This window comes from Leptonotus elevatus, chromosome 18, assembly GCF_054856555.1.
Source record: "Leptonotus elevatus isolate MCC_2025b chromosome 18, RoL_Lele_1.0, whole genome shotgun sequence".
Taxonomy (NCBI): domain Eukaryota; kingdom Metazoa; phylum Chordata; class Actinopteri; order Syngnathiformes; family Syngnathidae; genus Leptonotus; species Leptonotus elevatus.
The window spans coordinates 12069295-12088125 of record NC_141256.1 but is presented as its reverse complement, the minus strand read 5'-3'; the positions used below and the strand labels follow the sequence as shown (position 1 = coordinate 12088125).

Below are 18831 nucleotides of genomic sequence, written 5' to 3'. Positions count from 1 at the left end.
CATACGCCCACCCACCTACCATTCATCCATCCATCACGCTATCCATTCATCAGCCTTCATCCATCCATCTGTCTTTCCATCCATCCATCCTGCCACTCGTCTATATCCATCCATCCATCCATCCATCTATACATCAGCCTTCATTCATCCATCTGTCCGTCTGTCCACCCATCCATCCATCATCCATCCATCATCCATCCATCTGTCTGTCCATCCATCCATCCATCCTGCCACCCATCTATATCCATCCATCCATCCATCCATCATCCTTTATCCATCCATCCATCCATCTGCCTTCATCCATCCATCATGCATCCATCCATCAGCCTTCATCCATCCATCTGTCTGTCTGTACATCCATCCAGCCTGCCACCCGTCTATATACATCCATCCATCCATCATCCTTTATCCATCCATCTGCCTTCATCCATCCATCCATCATGCATCCATCCATCAGCCTTCATCCATCCATCTGTCTGTCCGTACATCCATCCAGCCTGCCACCTGTCTATATACACCGAACCACCCACCCACCCACCCATCCATCCATCCAGCCATCCATCCATCCATCCATCAGCCTTTATCCATCCATCTGTCCATCCATCCATCTCTCTGTCCGTACATCCATCCAGCCTGCCACCTGTCTATATACACCGAACCACCCACCCACCCACCCACCCATCCATCCATCCAGCCATCCATCCATCCATCAGCCTTCATCCATCCATCTGTCCATCCATCCATCCATTCATCCATTCATCCATCCATCCTGCCACCCATCTTTATCCATCCATCCATCCATCTATCTGCCTTCATCCATCCATTCATCCATTCTGGGCAAAGGAACAATAAGACTTAATAAGTTTGATGTTTGCAACAACAACAAAATCATCCCTTGAAAGCCACTGTACTTTACAGTCAAGGCTTTTGCCTCCATATTTAATTGTCCTTGAGGATAAATAAATTCTGTCAAGTCTATAGTAAAGTGTCTGCATGTCTCCATCTATGTATCAGATGTGTTGCATACATGATGGCAAAATCAATTTGGAGGAAAACTAGGGTGAAAACATGTTCTGTGCTCCTGTTCTCATTTGGACAGTGTGCCTCTATTGGCTCTTTGTGCACTTGTTTTTTTTTACCAGATGTCTTTGTACACCACCGCACTGGGCTTTCGAATTCAGCAGGTGCTTTCCCGTCAAGTTTCTGCACCTGAATAATAAACAAACAGCTGCAGATTAACCCATTCATACCTAAAAAGTGTGTGCGCGCGTGTTTGTTGTCTCTCTCAGGGAAGAGACCTCCCGCTGGGTGTCAGTTGAGCACAGTCCATTCGTGCACGGCCTCACCAGTGAGAACGGAGAGCTGCTGCTGGACGAGAGCGTTCACGTGACGGAGGGCACGAAAACAAGGGAGCGACACCTCTTCCTCTTCGGTGACGTCATCATCTTTGCTAAGCTGAAGTGAGACGCCCACCTGTGAACAAAACACCCTTTAGCCCGGGCGGAAATTCCCATGTACAGTACGTTATAGCTTCACATGAAAGGTCAAGGTTTCACATAAACTGTACACACAACACAGTGAAACCACTTCAAAATATTTTATGCATTGGCTGTCCAGATGTTAGACATATTTTATACATTTGATTGATTATATATATATATATATATATATATATATATATATATATATATATATATATATATATATATATATATATATATATATATATATATATACATAGATATATACATAGATATGTTATATAAACATTGAACCTTGCAGCCTTAGTAACACAAAACATATTTGGGAAAGGAACAATTTTAGCTTGGAACCGACTGCGATTCTTACATAAGCAGGCTGGAACCACTAAACCACTGAGCTAAACCACTCCCACCGCCACATATTTTCCAAAATGATTCATACCCTTTTTCAGTACATGCAGATCCCAATTTCTAAGTTTATAGTTGACCAGAAATAGATCATGCTTATAGAAGTTTCCAGGATCAAAATATTTCCTTAAAATTGCCTGATAGGATCAACATTATGAAATATTTTCATGAATACGTCGAATGATATAATTCCCAACATCTTTATTAAAAAATATATGTATAGCAATATAGGATACAATCGGCGTACCGCATTCAATTCTCTTCTTCAAAAAATATACAGTAATAATAATCAATTTAAAAGTGCTTCGATGTATACTGTAGTATGAGCATTGTAAGCGTGATAACAGAATTAGAATAGGAGAGTGAAAGGGGAAGTAAAGGCTAAACGGTTGTTTTTAGAATTCAAATGTAGACTGCGAGGGAATCTCCACAGAGACCAAACGTCTTTGTTTAGTCACCGTGACGGACTAAACAGAAACCCCTTGCGGTGGACAAATGTTGTTTTCTTACCAATGAATGGACCTTATCCAATTTTTCCCCATTTCATTTTCACAAGAGTTATTTACGACAAACAATGTATCTTTGTTCATCTCATCGTGCCGCCAACATTCAATAAATGATGATATAATTGTTGCCACAGCGGATGTTGAAGGTTTGAAGTTCCTAAGTGGGAGGCAAGTCGCTCTCATTTCTCGAACCACAGTCTGCCCACTGTTCCAGCAGGGACGACATTTGAGGGCGTACAGTAATTACTGTAAACAGACTCCGTGGAGTATTTGAAATCATGATGAGATGTTTTTTTTGTTTTTTTGTGTTGTTGACAAGTACGCCGTAACGCCCCTCGAGCTTGGAAAATTTGCAGCAAATTGCCTCCCTTGCTCGCGCGCAGGTCCACATTCAGCTACCGTCTCAAGCGCCGAGTGAAACTGGAGGACGTGTGGCTGAGCCATTTCCAAGATGAGGCCGAGCGCGACGAGGGAACGGCGGGAGGCGCGGATCTTGGCGTGACCCTCGCGTTGGCCTGGGGCTTCACTTTTTGTCTGGTGTGTTTCTGGTGAGTTGACATTCAGCAAGGTGGGTGGGGGGGGGGGGGGGGGGGGGGGTGCGGGGGTGGGGGGCATGCTAACAGAGGAAGCCAGAGTTTTATTATGTAAATGGCGGAAACGCAACTACAGTATAGGGAAAGAACAGGGGGCTCTTAATTGATGAATAATTATCCATCCATCATGTTCTGCAAATTAATTTTAAAAAGTAATGAGATATTACGTTACTAATTACTTTCTCCAAAAAGTAATCAAATTACTTACTGAATTACTATTTCATAAGTTAATCAGTAATTATTGTGAAAAAACATCAAATATGTCAGGGAATTCAGATTTTTCAGAGGGCTTCACGGGCCCGTTACACAGCATAAAAAAAAAAAAAGTATAATAATAATAATAAATAAAATAAAATAAAGAACAGCATAGAGGGGTACTTTATTTAATTTAATAGTTATTGGACTTTAACTGCAACTGGACAAATTTAAGGATTTTCGTTACTACTAAATCTTTCAACAGTAGGTGTTTAAAAATTTTTTTTCCATCCAATTGGGACAGAGTCAAGTCGTTTGAATTAAATATTCTCCATAACACTTATGGAATGAAATGCTCCTGTACTTTACTGTACACACACTATTTTAATCTTTTGCTTTGGGACGAATTGTATTATTACATTTGCAGACATATATTGTGTGATTATACAATAGTTAATAAAAAAAAATAGTGCCTTGTTGACTATTGAGTGTCTTTGTGTAGGTGTTTTGAAAATCAGTTTTTATGGTCCAGGCTAGTTTGTTAAGGTCAGTCTGAGACAAAATCAATCCATCTATTTTTGCTTGTTTGGCAATGTCTTTGTCGGCATCCGTGTTGCAAAAGCCACTCAGTTCATTGACGCATGCCAATGAAAAACTCATCAGGTGGGATCGACTTTTGTCAACAGCACAATGTGCATATGACGCACGTTCTGAATGAGTCCTCATCACTTTCTTCGTTTTTCACTTCACCCTCACCATCTCGTTCAGCGATCGTGAAAAGCAACGGCCCACAGTAAGAACTCGTGTGATATGTTGCCATCGTCAAAATAAGGAAATAGCAAAGAGAAAGTTCACTCCACGGCATCACAAGATGAAATGTTGCAAAATAGGAATGGTGTAGTCGGCGGTTAAAACAATTCCCCTCTGCAGAGTTTCGGTGGAAAAATGTCTATACGCTATGTGTTAAGTTAACTCATTCACTGCCATTGACGGCTATAGACGTCAAAAACTCATTTGAACTATTTCTTAGTTTCACATTTTTTTCCCACTTTTGTTAACAAGAGTATGAAAACCTAGAATATTTTTTTTAGAACAGATATAAAATTTGTGATTAATCGTGAGTTAACTAGTGAAGTCATGTGATTAATTATAATGAAAAAATGTTATCGTCTAATGCCCCTAATTAAAAAAAGAAAAGAAAAGATTATTAAAAATTAGGGGCGTCAGACGATTATTCTTTTTTAATCGTAATTAATCGCATGACTTCAATAGTTAACTCGCGATTAATCGCAAATTTTATATCTGTTCTAAATGTACAGTAAAAAAAATTCTAGGGTTTTCATACTCTTGCTAACAAAAGTAGAAAAACATTTGAAACTAGTAGAAATAGTATTAATATTGAATTTTTGACGTCAATTGCAGTGAATGAGTTAATCAGAAATGAAATTCCCACCAAATCCTTTGCCTGAGGATGCCCGGCTGACCCTTGCCTTCAGTTTGGACTGACAAAATTCGGACACAGCTTCTTCATAGAGGGCAAAGTGAGGTACCCGCTGCCTTTGCTTTCCGCAGAAATGAGTTGTCATCTTCCACGAGATTTCAAAAAGACATTGGTTAACGGTGAAAAGATTCCCAGAAGCTGGTCAGTCTATTCAGAGAATAACAACAGGCTTTCCTGCTTCTGCTGCAAACTCTTTTCGAAGAGGACAATTCATTTAACAAGCTCAGGCGTTTTTTTTCTTTTTTCTTTAGCTGCCTTTTTTTTTTTTACAAACATGTGAAATTTATATACTGTATTTCATTTATTGCTTTGTGTATTTTTTTGTTTTTCTTTGTTCTAGTTACATTTTTGTGTTTAACTCATTCACTGCCATTGACGGCTATAGACGTCAAAAAATCATTTGAACCATATTAGTTTCAATTTTTTTTCCACTTTTGTTAACAAGAGTAAGAAAACTGAGAATTGTTTTTATTGTACATTTATAACAGATTTAAAATTTGTGATTAATCGATTAATTACAATTTTAAAAAATGTCATCGTCTGACGGCCCTAATATTTTATATTATATATTTAATATTGGTTATTTTGTAACTTAACCACATTTCAAATTGACTTGTTTTGATTTTACTTTTGATGGGTGGGCAGGCATTTCAGAAACCCACGTTTTTGTATATGAACAGCAAAAAGTTGATTCCCCATTTTAAGTCACTTTTGAATATTCAAATCGATCAATAAGCTAGTGCTCCACTACGTCAATCATGCAGCTTACGTGGGTTCAAGCCCCACCAGTCCTAAAGGTGTAGGCACCTGTCACTTTCCACGAATGGACTGCAAAGAGCAAGCAAGGAGGAAGTGGAGGCTGTTTGGTTGGGGGGGGGACGCCGTGACGCATCTTCCTGTTCCCATGACCGAGTTACACTTTCCGCCTCCACAAGAGCCCCGTGACGGCTCGCGTGGTCTCATTCCCCTCCTTTGATCGTTGCGGTGCGGGTTAGAAAGTTATACTCATGTTGTCGTTTGTCCTGCAGTTCTCCTCGGGTGAAGGCGCGCTGGTTCGATACCCTCCGCAGGTAGGAGACACCAACTCTTTGATGCTGTTTTGTTTTGTTTATGTGAAAGGTTACTTGGACTAGTAGTTTTGATAACCGTGTCTAAATAATTGTAGTAATACATTGAAAATAGGACTACATGAAAATGATGAGACGGCTGCATCCCCCCAAATCGTCATTTTTATATTTGACATTTTTTGGCAGTAAAATCCAAGAGGCAAGAGCCAGGGCTGTTTGTGCTTCTTCTTGTCCAGACATCCTCATGAAGGTGTTAGGTGGCATCACTGCAGTAAGTAACCGCTACTGTCCTTACAGATTAGAAAATCGTATCTTTGAAAGTCTGACTAATTATTTGTCTGTATTATTTTTAGACTAAAACTCTCATTGGAGGCGGCATGGAACAGTTTGACAACTTTGATGTAAGTCGCTTCTTTTGATAATAAATAAATGCAAAGGCAATTCATTACGCAATAATGTGAAAGACAAGTATACATTGATTCAGATTTTTGGTACGCGCACATTTGGTATAGTTTATGAGATGTGAATAGCCCACGCATCTACTTTTTAAATAAACTCGAATGTTGCTTAGTTTCTGAAGACTTTCAGAAACTTGTCAACTCATTTGAACATGAATATTAATGCATCACAAAAACGTACTAACAATAACCATGTGTATATTTATATAGAATAATTAGACTTATCATACTGCTTATACTGTCGCACTTACTACTGATGTTGCGCACAATAAGTGTAAGAACTCATTTTGTTTGTGTGTATGTTTTCCACAAAAAAATTCTCATACAAGTTTTATTATTGAGGTTCTGTTTGCCGTGCATGTCATTACAAATTCATAATTATTATTAATATTATTATTATTGTTTGTTTTGTTTTTTAAGACCTACTCATTAATAAAGTGCTGTAGCAGATCAGGTGCAAGCACAACTAAGCCATGTCTTCCATCTAGTGGTGAATGGTGATATTACAAATTAACGGCCATTCAAATACATTGCAAAAACAATCTATAATTATTATTTTTTTTTACTTTGATCTATTAATGGTGCCAAGCTACAAGTTTTTTTTTTAAACCCAAGATATTCTACACAAAAAAAAGAAATGCTGATAAATCTCAAATATATATTTTCCAAGGAAAACGATCAAAACTTTTTTTTCATATATATATATATATATATATATATATATATATATATATATATATATATATATATATATATATATATATATAAAATTATTTTTTTTACTTTAATCTATTAATGGTGCCAAGCTACAAGTATTTGGGGGTCCACTGTAGTATAGGAAATATGTATGATATAATTTGTTGTTTAAAAAAATAAAATAAATTGGGGTTGGTTTTTCCATCTAGTGGTGAATGGTGATATTACAACTTAACGGCCATTCAAATACATTGGGAAAACAATTCGTTTGTTGTTTTTTTTAAACCCAATATATTCTACAAAAAACTAAAAAACTAACGCTGATAAATCTCACATATATATTTTCCAGGGAAAACGATTAAAAAAATTATATATATATATATATATATATATTTATATATTTTATTTTTTTTATTTTTTTTTTTATTTGGGGGTCCACTGTAGTATAGGAAATATGTATGTTATAATTTGTTGTTAAAAAAGAAAATAAATTGGGGTTGGTTTTAATCAAGGAGCCACTCGAGTGTGGTCTCGGGCTACGTGGGCTGCTTAAAATAAATAAATAAACATCACTAAATATGTTCTAAAAGATCATTTAGACCTTAAAGGGGAAGTTGAGTCAAAAATGTTCTTGGCAAAATGGCAACATTGACTTGACTTCTCCTTTAAAATGGTATTAAAAATGTTTATGTAATGTATTTTAATGAGATTTGAGTGCTGTGAGACTTCATCATACAGACTACATAAATTGCTTATTGTACGGTACAGTCTTATTTTTAGTCTTTGATGAGTACTCATTGCCACTGTTACTCATTACCCCCCATTCTTCTTTCATACTCAATATCCGTTTTATTTTGTTGCCAGGGAGATATAAATACTTCAGCTGTGTCCCACTTGTTGAATAACCAAGAGGACAAACTGATGCAAACGCTCGGTGAGTTGAGTTCAACTTCCTTCTTGCAAATGTTCCTCAATGGCAAATGTGCACGAGGGAGGGGCCCTGCAAAATGTGCCGTATGTGCGATGGCACGAAAGCAAAGTTGAAAACCGCATGTACAGAGGGAGGAAATAGACAAGTGCAAAAACTGGCAGTCACAATGGCACTCCTCGTGGACAGCGCAGTTTAGAATGAGTTGAGTTCCGTCGAAATGCGAACTTTTGTCAAGCTGATGGATGGAACATTATTGATCCCGGCAGAAACGAAGTGGAACTTGGTGAGGAAGCTGAGGAAGGGCTCGAGTTTCATCAGCAAAGTAGCTCAATCGGACGCCAAGGCTCGGCTTTTTGGGCGGCCCCTCTGCAAAGTGTGCCCCGATGACAACTCACTCCCAAAACCCATCACAGTAAGTCATTACAAGTTTGGCTTTACCCTTTGGGGTCATTGTCATGTGCTTCCTTTTTTTTTTAAACAATGATAGCCGTTTTAATGCAAATGTAATGACATTTCAAATTATTATTTATAATTTATTTGTATAATTTTTTTTATTTTTTTATTTTTATTTATAATTTACAATTGATTAATTATAAAATTATCTTTAAAAAACATTTAGAATTATATTATTAATAATACATTTTGGTTTTGTCCATTACACTTGAAATGCAATAAAAATATATATTGTTTTTATTCCTTGTAATTGAATTAATAAGTTTTGGTTAAAAGTGTTTCATTCTAGATGCGAAGAGTTTTTTTTTTTTTTTCATATTTTCTACCAGATAACTGATCAATTTTTGGACAAGGTAGAAATTTCATGCACTGTAATAGTCTTCATTTCCGAAAGAGGCATTTAATATCTTACACTAATGGAGCAAATGAGTAACATTGTTTTGATGTTAAAAATTAGAGATACACTTTGCTGACCACAGAGAAGAGTCACATTTTAGTTCCCTCTGTTGACATAAAAAACTAAAGTGATACTGAGAAAACTGTTATTCACCATTAAACTGCATTGTGCAAACAAATTTGAATTTGGACAATTATTAACAAAAAATGTTATGTATACTTGATAATATTGATAATACAACAATGATGACACGGTGATCTAACCTCGATTCCTCCGGCCAGGAGATGCTGGTGTTGCTGAGGAAACGGGGGCCGTCCACAGAGGGCGTGTTCCGGAAGCCGTGCAACAACAAGAACATGAGGGACGTCAGGGACAGGCTCAACAACGGTCTGGACGTGGACATGAAAACACAGCCTGTCACTCTGCTGGTTGGGCTGCTCAAAGTATGTCCCTCTTCTGATTAACATGTGACAATGGGAATGCTATTATTTCCCCTCTGATATAAACACTATCCACATTTACTTCCTGCACACCTCAAACTTTGATTGAAAACGAATGCTAGAACCTCTATGGATAAAACTTTAGAAGAGTAGATAAGTGGAAACAATTGCAAAAAAAAAAAAAATAATCCTACTTTCTGACTTGACTATGTAATTTTCCTTCTGTCAAAATGCTTTTAATTTTCCATAATCATTTTTGCTCTCACCGCCACTCAGGTCTAAATTTTGCCGGTTATTATTGCTTTCAGAATTTTCTAAAAGAACTGCCAGGGAGCCTGCTGGTGTGTGGCCTTTACGAAGAGTGGATGACGGCTCTGCATAGGGAAGAGAACCAGCAGAGAGAGCAAGAGCTCAAAAGGTAGGCTAATAACAAGCAATTTAGTATTAGTACGTGTGGTGAGTTAATTTAGTGTGAGTTTTCACAGGCATGCCTCCCATTTGCCCAAAGACAAAGCACTTCTCTTTTTCTGACTCATTGAAAAAAAAAAAAGCGCCAATTTTAAAACTTTTTTTCCTGTTCTATTTTTTTCTTCCTCCTTCTTATCAGTGTGGTCGACAAACTCCCCAGGCTCAACAAACTCCTCCTGCAGCACCTCGCCTGTGTCCTCTATCACATCCTTGACAATGCCGACCACAACAAAATGGACGCCTATAACCTAGCGGTGTGCATTGCGCCGACCTTGCTGCAGATGGAGGTCACACCGCTTGATGACCCGAAGGAGACGATGAAAAAGGTAGTTCATATCATCTTGCGCTTTTGAGCAGCATGGTGCGGAAAGCCTTGACATGTTATGATATATATATTTTTTTTTTTTATGCCTCAGGTCACAGAGCTCACTCAGTTTCTGATTGAACACTGCGAGATCCTTGGAGAGAATATCCCACACCTTCTGGATACAGATGAAGGCACGTGAACAAACTTTTCATTTTAAAGAAGGAGTTTGTAGTGTTGGAATTGATAGCAAGATACTGAGAAGAAACCAAAATCTACTAGTGTTGGCTTTTGGCTTTTATGCCATCAAAAACCATAGCTTTGCTAATGCTGTGAACTGCACAAACAAAGACTAAATTAGCTATTAGCTAAATTAGCTACCAGCTAAGCTAACACATCATCTGTGTTAATGTTAATCATCATTTGTTAATGCCAGAAACAGGAGGGCGTTAGCAGTGTCAAGCTGCTAGCAAAAAAGGCCTACTGAGAAGAAACAAAATTTAGCTAGCGTTGGCTTTACTGTTATGCCATCAAAACATGTTCCCATAGCTTTGCTAATGTTGCAAACTGACAGACCAAAAAATTATAAATTAGCTAACAGATGACAAAACCCCCACCTTACCTGTTTTTTTGGTTTGTTTTAAATAGAGGCTTACATTTGCGAATGCCAGAAACAGGGGCGTTAGCGGTGTCAACGCTGCTAGCAAGATACTAAGAAAAGAAAAAAAAGCTAGCAATGGCTTTAATATTATGCTATGTTGTGCCATTAAAACATGTTTCCATATCTTTGTAAATGTTGTAAACTGGCAAACAATATACTAAATTAGCGGCTGAGGTGAAAAAACGAACATTATATCTTCGTACAAATTCAATACAATTTCAAGTAAAATACAAATAGCCGAAAAGTGCACTCATGTCCATATACAAAGTATTTACCCACATTCTCACTAATGGCTTTCTTTACAGACTCTGTGTCCTCCCAGCATCACGACTCGGCATACGACAGCACCGACCCGGACGGAGACGGCGAGGCCGGGGGCAGCGGCTCGTCCCCCTCCCTCAGCCTTAGCGTGACCATTTCCACATGTTCGTCCGACGCCATCTTCAATTCCAAGCCTGCCTTCAACCGCCGCTGCTCCGAGCCCATCATCCTGCCCTCGGTGAACGGGGCGAACCTCCGCGGCCATTCCAGGAGCCACGACGACTGCTCCGCTGAGAACTTTGCGGCGCAGCCTTTAAAGAAACAGATCTCCGAAGGCTCCTTCTGGCAACGGCCTGATTTGTCTTCCTCGAAATTAAGCGGCTGCTCCAACATAGATCGGTTTCGCTACTCTGGGAATCAAATAATGGGCTGCTCGAGCTCGTCCCTCGAGAGCGCCGCCTCCAACCAATCCGAGGGCTCCGTATTCACCGGCTCCCCGGCAGGCTCGCCGCCGTGCTCCAGGAGAGCAAACCAGAGCGCCGCGACTCCTCCGAAGCCTCAGCGGGACTTGAATTCAGATGAGATGAAACGTACAAACTCATTGAGGGCCGCTTGCAAGGTCCTGATGCGAACCAGGAGCTTGGGAGGCTTCGGCAGGAGCAGCCTGAAGAAGGAGCGGCAGAATGAAAACGCCTTCCCTTGCGAAACTCTCCAGGAGGACTCTCAAAGCGAAGCGCTCTCTCCGGTCGAGCCCAAGCGCCGTCCCCTGTCCGCCATCGAGGTCTTCAGGCACGTCGACAGCAGGCTGCCCTGCAGGCCTCCTTCGTACGAACAGGCGGTGCACAGCGCGCCTCTCGCCGCCCCGCAGTACGGTTCCATGACCGTTTATGACGCCATAGCTCTGGAGATAAGATCCGTCCCGCCGAGCTACTTTGACAGTTGCGCGCAAGATAGTTTGGAGCGCAGGCTGGTCTTCCGCCAGAGGGCCATGTCCGAGTCGGTGTCCGCGGCGGGTCGCCGGGAGGCCGCGTCGCGGAGATGCAGCCAGCCCGTGTTTGAGGAATTTCCATACGCGAAAGAGTCCTATGTTTGATCAAGCGTCAAACGCCAATGACTTGTTATTTCTCTTGAGGCACGAAAACCCGTGGCTTCAGAACCACTTATCACTCGGGTGTTCTGCTTTCAGCCGGAATTGGATTCCGTCCTGATAATTGTGCCTTCGCAGGACATTGCGCCCCAGTTGTTTCCGCTACGGTTCATGTTGTGCTATGACGTAACTTTGGCAGCGTCATAACAAAAGGGACCAAATGAACTTTTCTTTATTTTTGACTGCGGCTAAACTTTGCTGGAAAAATGCGTGTACAATGCAAGATGTTTGTTCTCTGAATTCCAGATATATGCTAGTTGAATACCACTTATGTATATATGTATAATACCGTACGTGTCATTCATGAGTAGTACTATGATATGAGTACAAATGTATTGGTAGATATTTAGTCTATCAAAATGAAGCTATGAATGTATATACCGGTATGTTTCTTTTTGACTAATATTTAATGCAGTACTGTGCAAAAAAATGTCTTTTTTTTTTTCACCACAAGCTGCGTTAGTTAACGTTGCCATGAATAGTCCACCTTCTTGCAAGCTATGATCACGTGTGGCAAAGTGTACTGCAAAGGAAGGTGACACTAAATATGTCCCACTTTAGCCTCTCTTTTTTTTTGGTTTCATTTTTGTGTCATCTGCTCGACACTATGAAAACGGCCTTAAGACTTTTGCACTTGCTAGTATAGTATACTGTACTAGTATAGTGTATGTTTTTTTCTTGCTTGTAATGGTCTTCTTATTCCACTACATTAAATCACAATGTTGATGATACGACTTCTGAATTTGTCAACTGAAAAATAACGGAATTTTCTCAGAATTTAACAGTTAAGATCAACTTCCCTTTGCGATGCGAGTTATGCAACAGTGACACGAGTCATTTAGACAACGCTGTGTTCTGGCGCTCAAAAAGAAGGAAACCAGACATGGTCACATGGACGGATTTTGGTTTTTCTCTGAATTGTTGTTCCTTTCCTGCGACCTTAAATGAGCTTCCTTCCGTGTTTGTTAACAGCAAGTTGCTTTCATTCAAGACCAAAATGATGTCGTTACAGTTTGGATAAACTGATTATCTCTGACGTCTGAAATATTCCATTTCATATTTAAGCTTATTAAATCATGGAGCTAAATAAGCAAAGTCAACTGATATATATTGGGCTATATGCTAGCACTAAAATAGCATTACACTGATTATATTTCCTTGCCTCGTAGAGATGGTTGCAGTGTCAAAGTTCGTGAAATGTAACTTACTAATAATACCTCTCGCCACAGTCAAGTCGCTGTGTGCTAGCATTATAGCACAGTAAGGGTCCAACGCTTGTACGGCAGATTGAGCTTGTTAGCCAGCTTGCAGCGTAATCATAAAATAGCCAAGAAGTAACTGGCGGCATTGGACATGCTGTGCCATTTTGTACGAAAGCATATCTGTGTGCATATAGCACCTTTATCAGTTGCAATCAATTTGCGTGATCTCTGTAGATAGATTTACCAAGAAAATTCATTGAAAACATAATCGGAATTTGTGGCTGATCACCACATTTTTAGATGATCAGCATCAGCAGAATTATTATTTTTTTTCCCTTCTTCTTCATGCAGCAGTTTGTGTATTGATCTGTAGTCAGGAACAACTTTTGTTCCTAAAGGCCGCAATCTATCAGGCTTGATTAACCACACTGAACTGCAACGTAATGCACTCCATACTCTTTTGTTTACAAGGAAATAAAAAGTCAGTTGACCATAATATGTCCCATTTTAATACATTTTGTAGGATCTTAAATACATGAATTTTTGTTTTTACTGCTGCTTTAAAATAAACGTCCCCTATTATGTCAATTGTTTTTGGGGAAAAAGGATGTCTGGAGTACTTAACAAAGATGATTCTGTGAGTAGAGGGGAGAAAAAAAAACATCCATGTGTGGACCAATGCCCTGTCTATTGCATAATCTCAATAGCGGGCTAATGAGACGAGGCCAAAGCAGAACGATGCCCTGTCTATTGCGTAATCGCAATAGCGGACTAATGAGGCCAAACCAGGCGATCTGCCGCTTGGCCTTCGATGCCGCTTGGCCTTCGATGCCGCTTAACAATAAATGACAGCTCAAGCATAAACAATGTGAAAGAAGTGAACGCACTCATCTGAGTACAGATGTATTTCTATCAACGATGACAACATTACGTAACTCGTTTGATTATTGGAAGGGCTGGTTATGTAACAACACGGACACGTGCAAATGTGTACAGAAATTCTCCAATCAAGAATACAACTGATAAAGTTGGAATAAATGCGTTTTTGTAGGTAGTCAAACTGATATACAGTATTGTATAACAACATATGAGCAATAAATGCGTTTTTGTAGGTAGTCAAACTGATATACAGTATTGTATAACAACATATGAGCAAACAATTTGCAAAAGATGTCATTCAGTCTAAAACTGCTAGTAGTTGTATGAATTATTATATAATTGGAAAATGTATCGTTCAATGTAATCGTTCAATGTAACGTGACTTAAAACGTCGTTTCCAAAATAATACGCTACGACAATTGCCGCACTTTCTGGTTACGGTTGCTATGTTTCACTTCCTGGTTACGGTTGCTAGGGTAGCGTGTTGCTTTGCTGCTGCCGTTCTCGCAACTCCACACGAGCAAAAAAGCGCAGAAAGCGTAACTGGAGCGTAAATTTACTTGACTTTTTGTTGTTGTTGTTGTTGTTGAAACAATGTATTTTGTTTCACATAGTCAGAAAGACACGAACGTACACGGGACGTACACGTTTTCCAGTCGGCCCAGGCCTGTTGAGAACCGCTCCAAATACAGAGAAAAGTCGACGGAAAAGACAGAAAAGTATGGTTGCTTCCAAAAACGCAAACTTTTACGCTCACCGGTATTGGTAACATTGTATGTTGGTGGGGGAATTCAAATTCATATGAAATATTATAGGCTACTCAACCATAAACTGCTGATAAACGCTGTCAATTTTGTGTCATTTGTAGTACGTTTGAGAATATTTTGACCCAATTCGAATCGTCGCAAGACTTGTTAAATTGCAGTACATTGTACATTGTCTGATGCCAGCCTGCCAATATTTCTGTCTCCCACCTTTCGGTATACATAAGTAGTTTCATCAATTTAAACGTCTCAGAATGATTTTTAATTGCTCTTTTGTCTACAGGGCGCACAGTACTTATGGAAACATCATGTATGATCGCCGTGTCATCAGGGGAAACACTTACGCCCAACGCTTTCTATCAACTGTAGGTAGATCAATTATTTTTGGACTTATAAACAGGGATGAACAACATAATTTAAGTGTAGTTCTCAAATGAGCACCAGAGTTTGTTTGGTGCAGTTTTTTTTTTTATCTTGACCTGCTATAGCCTCATGGATGAATTTTAAAGTACAGCCCGTGGTGGCATTTCTGACCATTTTAGCAATTATTAACTGCCAATGTCACTTGTGGTCCTCATGCAGCATTCTTTATTTCCTGCACAGTGGAAGGAAAATAATATTTGCTGTGCAAATGTACAGATGGTGCAGGAAGACCTTGCCGAAATGCAAAAACAGCAAGAGATGAGGAAAAGGGCCGTAGCTCATAAAAAGAAGACCAAAGAGCAGATACGATCTTCCACTCCCGAGGCCGTCCAAGGCAGACAACACAATGTGGTCCAAACGGGTAAATAGTTTTCCAATCAATTTTGGAGCATGTTTGTGATTGTTATGAGAGTCAACATTTGTTTCTTTTCAGAGCTTTATCTGGAAGAATTGAGCTACAACATTGAAGTTTCAGATATTGAGTGCCAAACGGACCCTTTCCTGGACAGACCAGCGACGCCTCTTTTTATACCCGCCAAATCGGGTAAAGATGTCGCGACACAAATAGAGGAGGCTGAGGTAGGCGCTCCAGAACCTCTCAGGTCAAACAAGTCAATTAGAGGACACTTTATAAATAAAGTTGTACATTTCACTCTTTAACTCATTCACTGCCATTCACGGTTATCGACGTCAAAAATTCATTTGAACTATTTCTATTAGTTTAAAAATTGTTTTCCCACTTTTGTTAACAAGAGTATGAAAACCTAGGGAAAAAAATATTTTACATTTAGACCAGATATAAAATTTGTGATTAATCATGAGTTAACTATTGAATTCATGCGATTAATTACAATTAAAAAATGTAATCGCCTGACGACCTAATTTTTAATAATCGTTTCTTTTTTGATAAAAGTTTATTTAAAAAAAAAAAAAAATTAATTACAATAAAAAAAAAATCCCATGACGCCCTAATTTTTTATAATATTTTATTTTTTTGATAAAAGGTTATTTAAAAAAAGAAAAGAAAATTAATTAGTTAAAATTTTTAATCACCTGACGCCTTAATTTTTAATAATCTTTTTTGGGGGGGGGAAATATTATTTGCTATGAAGAGAATAAAATAAAATGAAAAAAGATTATTTAAAAAAATAAAAGATTATTAAAAATTAGGTCTTCAGGCGATTATTATTTTTTAATTGTAATTAATCACATGACTTCAATAGCTAACTCACGATTAATCACAAATTTTACATCTGTTCTAAATGTACAATAAAAACTTTTTTTCTAGGTTTTCATACTCTGTCAAACTAATAGAAATAGTTCAAATGAATTTTGGACGTCAATGGCAGTGAATGAGTTAAACAAGCGGACTGATTACAAATTTGAAGGCACCTGTGATGCTAATTGGAGGACACACCTTTGGTTAACATTTCCCTTATGATCTTTTTCATTTCTTGTATAATTGTCTTCCGCAGTTGTTCGACTTTGACAGAGAGGTGCAGCCCTTGCTGGAAGTCCTGGTGGGGAAGACCATTGAGCAGTGTCTGCTGGAGGTGATGGAGGAGGAGGAGCTGGCCTGCCTGAGGGCCCGGCAGAGGGCCTTCCAGGAGCTCCGCAACGGCGAGTTGGCTGAGGTGCAGCGGCTGCAGGAGCGCGAGAGGCGCCACGGGGAGGAAAAGGTACGCAAATTGATGATTTGATGGGACAATTTGAAAGTTTTCTGTGAAAAGAGCCTGCATGTTTTGGGGGAAACATGCAAACTCCACACTGGAGGGCCAGTTTGGATATTCCCTATCTTGATGCATAATAATGACAAACTCTATTTAAAAAAAAAAAAAATGTCTGGCTGGTATTAGTAAATCTATCTTTCTCCAGGAGCGCCGTATTGCCCAACAGAGCGAAGCACTTATGATGGAAAAGGAGACTGTGGAGAAGATTGCAGCGCGGGCCTACACTCAGAAGTACTTGGCTGACCTTGTCCCAACGGTTTTTAAATCCCTCAGGATCCAAGGTTTCTTCTATGACCCAGTGGAGAAAGGTGGGGGGGGAACACCAGCAGTAATGAGGTCACATTTTATGGAAGCTTCCGAAAGTGTTCTTCTGCGTGTACTTCTGATTTTCAGATATCGAGACAAACTTTTTTCCATGGCTGATGGCTGAGGTGAACAACAAATTAGAAAAGAAAAATGCTGCAAGTCAGCTTTTGGACAGTAAGTTTGAAAGCATAAGAATTCAGGTCCCTTGCAGGATTTGAGCTGTTACACTGCCACCTAGTGGATGTTTTTTTTTAAATGTCACAGATAAGTTGTGGGAAAACGAGAGAGATTCAATAATTTACCTTTTTTTTAATCTATTTCAGCACTCATCCATGATGTGGCCCAGGAGAAACTGTCACTCTATACACACTTAGAGTCACGGCCAGAGAAGTAGATGCTAACAGTAACACCAACAACAAAAACAGACTACATAATTCACATGTATTTCTTTGTGTTGCTGCTTGTTAAAAGTAAACCTGTTCATTGACTTAATGATTAGTAACAGTAAACTTGGCAACGTCCTGCCTTTTTACCATATGTTTGAATTTTTAATCACATGAAAATAATGCATGTGCAGTCGCTAAATGCTATCTTAGATTGAGTGCCCTCATGTCACTTTAAGAGGTTAGCAATTATCTTTACTTTCAGTGTTTCTTTTTTTTAATGGCATCACTCTATAAACTGTTGAAGTTGATTCACCTTTCCTGTTTGAGATAAATGTAACATTCTTGTAGTGTCCCTGAAGAGGTGTATACGCATAATAGATTTTTTTTGAATGAGAAATTAAGCACAAATAAATAAACACACACAAATAAATTAAAGAATCTCCCAAACCAGATGCCTGTTGTAGTACCAAGACTGACCTAAGAGAGGCAGCATGTTGCCAGTGGGCATCCAGACTGTTGGAAAAATACAAAGATTTTTTTTGTCACGTTCTGTACTTGTTCTGTGTTTCACCTTTTGGCTTTACTTTCTTTCAAAACGTAGGTCCGAACATGAGTATTATAGGCGTCTATTTTAATACCGACGGTCAATTTATTGGTCAACACCTCCGCCTACACGCATGAGGGTGGATGACGCAAGTGCCCAGCTGAAAAAAAATAACTATAAATTGGTTAAAATTGCTGAACCGCATTGTCACTAAAAAGACGTCGCTAATAAAAGTCGGAATCATTGTTTGTTATATCAAATGTAATTTTCATTATCCCTTCTAAAATTGCAACACATACCAGAAATATCTTCCTTATGATACTTGAAGGTCATGCCTACCTATATGTTGTCAACCAATACACGAAACAGGCACTTGAATAATAAAAATACTACATTTGTATAGAATATGTAAATATCCATCGTGGATTAATACAGTACTTGTAAATTGTAATTACTAAAGACTACAATGGTACGATACTGGCTTGTTTCATACTATAAGCCCAACAATTGTTGTCTATTGACGTCATACAGATATAATGACGTTTGAATGACGGCAAGTTACTTTTTTTTCTTCGAGTATCGCTCGTAATAAAGAAAAAATAATAAAGAAATGAGGCGAAAATAGGCGTG

At 38.9% G+C, this 18831-nt stretch overlaps 2 protein-coding genes and 1 long non-coding RNA gene across 3 annotated transcripts in view; 2 read left to right on the top strand and 1 right to left on the bottom strand.

The window, feature by feature from the left end:
- tagapb (T cell activation RhoGTPase activating protein b) overlaps positions 1–12698 on the top strand; it is a 15695-nt gene extending 2997 nt beyond the window's left edge. Inside the window, exons 3-14 of the mRNA XM_086061240.1 lie at positions 1290–1460; positions 2779–2943; positions 5713–5754; positions 5938–6022; positions 6105–6152; positions 7770–7839; positions 8103–8248; positions 8968–9129; positions 9435–9544; positions 9734–9920; positions 10011–10092; positions 10865–12698. Coding sequence (XP_085917366.1) covers positions 1290–1460; positions 2779–2943; positions 5713–5754; positions 5938–6022; positions 6105–6152; positions 7770–7839; positions 8103–8248; positions 8968–9129; positions 9435–9544; positions 9734–9920; positions 10011–10092; positions 10865–11913 — 2317 coding nt within the window. The 3' untranslated portion in view covers positions 11914–12698. The remainder of the gene's footprint in view (positions 1–1289; positions 1461–2778; positions 2944–5712; positions 5755–5937; positions 6023–6104; positions 6153–7769; positions 7840–8102; positions 8249–8967; positions 9130–9434; positions 9545–9733; positions 9921–10010; positions 10093–10864) is intronic.
- On the bottom strand, positions 885–18831 carry LOC147158631 (uncharacterized). The gene is made up of 4 exons (XR_015090838.1): positions 18541–18831; positions 8950–9075; positions 1347–1473; positions 885–1209 (listed from the first exon to the last, which is right to left on the bottom strand). It is a non-coding gene; the product is annotated as an uncharacterized LOC147158631 (long non-coding RNA).
- rsph3 (radial spoke head 3) lies at positions 14521–18083 on the top strand. Its single transcript, XM_086061244.1, has 8 exons — positions 14521–14767; positions 15096–15177; positions 15452–15596; positions 15669–15814; positions 16711–16914; positions 17111–17273; positions 17359–17445; positions 17595–18083. Exons 1-8 carry the CDS (start codon positions 14643–14645, stop codon positions 17663–17665), a joined length of 1023 nt encoding a protein of 340 aa, XP_085917370.1. The 5' UTR covers positions 14521–14642; the 3' UTR covers positions 17666–18083.